At 34.7% G+C, this 4,853-nt stretch overlaps 1 protein-coding gene across 1 annotated transcript in view; it reads left to right on the top strand.

Annotated features, from left to right (window-relative positions):
* Nucleotides 1-3,775, top strand: part of nos1 (nitric oxide synthase 1 (neuronal)) — a 48,263-nt gene extending 44,488 nt beyond the window's left edge. The window contains exons 25-28 of the mRNA XM_016572753.1: nt 192-340; nt 626-820; nt 2,105-2,223; nt 3,168-3,775. Coding sequence (XP_016428239.1) covers nt 192-340; nt 626-820; nt 2,105-2,223; nt 3,168-3,183 — 479 coding nt within the window. The 3' untranslated portion in view covers nt 3,184-3,775. The remainder of the gene's footprint in view (nt 1-191; nt 341-625; nt 821-2,104; nt 2,224-3,167) is intronic.
* The last annotated feature ends 1,078 nt before the right edge of the window (nt 3,776-4,853 follow it).

Genomic DNA, 4,853 nt, shown 5'->3' with positions numbered 1-4,853 from the left:
AAATTTTTAATTAATACAATTTTATTTTTACATTTTATAGTTGATAACTATAAAAGTTGAGTTGAGTTTATAATTGAAAATTTGTAATAATTAAATAATTAACATAATTGCATGTACTTATACTTTAATTAATATACTTTGGCATTTGTCATTGAATTAAATCTTAATTTTGCCATGTTATATTTAATCAGGAATCAAGGCATGCCCCATGATCTTGGTTTTCGGTTGTCGGCAGTCACAGATTGACCACATTTACAAGGAAGAGACCATCCAGGCCAAGAACAAGGAAGTGTTTAAAGAGCTTTACACTGCATACTCCAGAGAGCCTGGGAAACCAAAGGTTAGAATATGATGCCTTGGCAAGTATTAGTGAGGATATTTCAAATCCATTTATACTCCAGCATTAGTGAGGATTTAGCTAGCTGCTCATGTGAATCATAGAGATTGATGAGAAAATGAAAAAATTAACCTTTTTGAAGAAAGTCTTTGTCTTTTGTTTTTTAAATTCACAGAGCAAGGCAAAGCATTTCTGACTGATCAAATAACAGTGGAACCATGCCTCGTGGCTCTTAGACATCTCTTTAGTCCCTTACCTCACAATTTCTTATTCTTTTTTTCCTCTCAGAAATACGTCCAGGATGTGCTTCGCGAGCAGCTGTCTGAAACAGTGTACAAGTATCTGAGAGAAGAAGGAGGACATATCTACGTCTGTGGAGACGTCACCATGGCTGGAGACGTACTGAAAACAGTCCAGCAGATCTTTAAACTGCATGGAAACATGTCTCTGGAAGATGCTGGCTTCTATATCAGCAAACTAAGGGTTAGATCCCACTTTTTCCAAACTTTATGCTGTAGTTGGTGGTGGTGCTATTCGGCCATTAATTTAAAACTGACCCTATATATGTTACATATAATTTTTATGTATAATCGACATTATATATAATTTATTTGAATGAATAGAATTTTATGACATTATATTTAGTATTTTATGAGTAATCGACAATTTATCAGCAAAACTAAGGATTAGATCACACTTTTTTCCCAAACCTTATACTGTAGTTAATGGTGCTATTTGGCCATTCATTTAAAACTGTCTCTGCGTAAGCAAAGGTAAATCAAGTACAAGGTCATCTAAGAAGTTTGTTTGTTTGTTTATTTATTTTTTAATTAATTCAATTTTATTTTTACATTTATATTCATTATTTAATGATTAATTGATAATTTATCAGCAAAACTAAGGGCTCTATCCCACTTTTTTCCAAACTTTATAATAAAGCGTATAGCGTTAGTTCTGGCAGGTCACGTGAGTCTCTCAGCTGATCCACATCTACCTATAGGAATATGACGCCTATCACGGCATTCCTATATAAGGTCTATTCAGTAATATTCAGCAGCTTTATCACTTGCTCAGGAGCAAATTACCCTCCTCCATCCCCAGCTCCTCCTTTTGCCACAGTCAGGACTTGGCTTTCTGATATTTTTTTGTTGAATTCGACTCCTTTTTATCTTGAATAATGTGGTTACACTTAAATATCATTAAGAACATTAATGATATCTGCTTTGCTCTGTTCTGTTTACACTGGGGTCAATTCATGACAGGCTGCATGGATGGGCAGGGAGTTTTTTGCCCAGAACAGAACCATACCGCCAAATCCAAACTGTATGCTAAGTGTCAATCATTTTGACAATAGTAGTCCTGACAGAACTGTAGTTAGTGGTGCTTTTTGGTCATTTATTTAAAACTGACCCTTTGTGTGCAAAGGTAAATCAAGTACAAGGTCATCTGAGAAGTTCTAGTTACTTGTACTGGTTAGTAGCTTATTTATTTATTTTATATATATGGTTTGTTTTTTTATGTATAATTTGTTGAATAAATGAAATTGTATTTTTACATTTTATTTTCATAATTTTGTGATTAATTGACAATTTATCAGAAAAATTAAAGGTTCGACCCCACTTTTTTCCAAACTTTATACTGTATTTAGTGGCTCCATTCAGTCACTTATTTAAAACTGACCTTCTGTGCAAAGGTAAATCAAGTACAATGTCATCAGAGATGTTCCAATTACTTTTTCAGACTGTTTTCTCCTTTTTCTCATTGAAGGATGAGCATCGATACCACGAGGACATTTTCGGTGTTACCCTACGCACTTACGAGGTCACCAACCGTCTAAGGTCGGAGTCTATTGCATACATCGAAGAGAGCAAGAAAGACACGGATGAGTAAGTCTTTTTTGCTTATTCTCCATCCATACTCCTCTCTCCTTGAGTCGCCTTGGGTTATCCGTGCTTGTAGGAGGACCTTGTGCCGTGTAGATTACTGTAGATACAGCCTCTGGACCAGCATCACTGAATGCCCGCCGTAACCATAGAGACGGAGGCTGAGAAGAGGCTGCAGCGTAACAGGATTAGTGAGAAGAGAGTGGCTGTGCTATTCTCTGTTTGTGCTCTCACAGATAAGAGCTTGTTCAACCAACACTCGCTGTGAGAGCGGAGGGAGGGAGAAGTGCTTTAACCGTAGTGTGCGCTTAACTGGCCTTTTTGCTGGATGGCCACCATAGTTCCTGTGAGAGGTGTCACTTATTTTGATGTTTTATGATGAAAGTCCTTGTGTTGGAGGACGAGAGCTACCTCACGGTCCCTCGCCATGTGTCATCTGGTACTCTGTTGGATAGTGGGCAATACTGAATAAATAAATATATAACGAGATAATTAAATAGTATCATGAAATGTTGCAATGAATGCATAATGTTACAATGAAATGTGACCTTAATTACGTACATTAAACATGAAAGGTGTTTATTTTTGAGCTGACAATTGCTTACTATTTCTAATGGAATTAGTTACATGATATGCAGATTGATTAATCAAATTAATTGCAATTACATCCCAAATGAAAAATGGCATGAAATATGAAAAATACACTATTGTTCAAACATTTGGGGTTGGTAATGTTTTCAAAAAAGGTTTTTGAAAGAAGTCTCTTATGCTCACCAGGCTGCATTTATTTGATCAAAAATATAGTAAAAGCAGTTAGTTGTGAAATATTTTTATAATTTAAAATAATTCTATTTGAATATATTTTAAAATGTAATTTATTCCTTTGGTGGCAAAGCTGAATTTCTCTCTTTGTATCTTCTTTAATCTTTATTTTTTTCCTTTTACAGGGTGTTTTGCTCATAGTCACATTTTCCGTCCATTTCGCTGGTTTTTGTTCACGCTGTAATCAGTCAACCAGAAGCATGATGGGACACCAACCATGATTCACGAAAACTGTGCCAAGTTTGTTTGTTTAAAATGTTCTTCTTTTCTTTTTTTTAAATGGAATATTTCATTTTTCTTTGCTAGGTCTTGTTTGATGTGCATCTCTATGATCAAAATCTGCATTGATACAAGTACCTTTCACTTGAATTTCTGAATGCACTTTTTTATGTGTCTTTATGCTTTGTCCTGAATAATGGGCTGCGTGCACTTAGACATGGCCTGCCTTTTTTTAACGTGTAAGCAAGATCGGTGGCTTTCCTCATGTGCAAACATGCATAAATATTGACTTTACTATTAAGAGGTGAGACGTTTTTGTTTTGGTTAGTGAGTCTCGGGGTTATTGTGCACATTTTGATGAAAGACCAAGTCTCTATCCATGCTAAAAAGAGAGGACGTGCTAGTATTTACAAAAGGTGAGTCTGTTTAAAAGAACCAAACATGAACTAGTTCACACTGTCCTTGGCCTTAAAAGTGGGTTCAGATCTCATTTTGATTAATTTTGGTTTTTAAAGAGTCACAACTAACCATTTTATTAATTATATTATTAATTTGGCATCGTCCTCTATTTTCTTCTTTCTTGTCTTCATGATAATATAATATTTATTATTTAATGTAGTAGTAATAATAATAATAATATTGAATATAAAATGATGTTTAAAAAAAGAAACAAAATACCAGAAACAAACAAACAAACTTAAAAACACCATGGTAAGACTTGGCAGTTATTTTTATTTTTTTATTTTTACTTTTTTTTTTACATGTGAAAAGAATTAGTGGACGACTGAGAATGAATTGATATTTGTCAGCATGTCTAGGGGGAAGACGAGTTAGACCTGTACAAAACCATGCTCTGTATATTATCGCTTCTAAATGAAACACACACTGCTAATTGATGGCACACTGGTTACCATGCATCTGAATGTGCTGAAGAGTTGTAAGATGTGTAAGATATTTCCCGAGGCCAGCAGTAAACATCTGTCTTGTTAACAACTAGCCCTCAATATAGAATGAATTATAATGGAATTTAAGAAAAAAATAGAGTGGTTCTTTTTGTTATTATTATTTTCTGATACACCATTTAAAAACATCTTACTTCTGAAATTAATTCAGTGAAAAAAACATGACTGTGAAATTAAAGAAGACTGCATGGATTTTAAAACAACTGTATGCAAGTTACCTTTTACCTTTTTACCCAGTTTCAAAATCATTCTGATGGAACACTGACTTTTATTAAAGGGTTAGTTCACCCAAAAATGAAAATTAGCCCATAAATTACTCACCCTCAAGTCATCCTAGGTGTATATGACTTTCTTCTTTCAGACGAATCCAGTCGGAGTTATATTAAAAATTGTCTTTGATCTTTCAAGCTGTTTAATGCCACTCAGCGGGTGTTGCATGCATACGTCATTCCCCCGGAACTGCTTCCAGTGTACAAAAGTGAGCGCAAGCTACATTAAAGTGATTATTATGTTTTGAATATGGATATTTTTCTTACAAAAACGCATCGATTCACTACAGAAGGCCTTTGTTTACCCCCCGGAGCAGTGTGAGACACTTTTTTTTATGGATGGGCGCATTTTATTTAACTG

Source organism: Sinocyclocheilus rhinocerous, unplaced genomic scaffold, assembly GCF_001515625.1.
Source record: "Sinocyclocheilus rhinocerous isolate Xijiao unplaced genomic scaffold, SAMN03320098_v1.1 scaffold352, whole genome shotgun sequence".
Lineage (NCBI taxonomy): Eukaryota > Metazoa > Chordata > Actinopteri > Cypriniformes > Cyprinidae > Sinocyclocheilus > Sinocyclocheilus rhinocerous.
The sequence above is the reverse complement of the archived record's forward strand: the minus strand, read 5'-3'. Positions and strand labels throughout refer to the sequence as shown.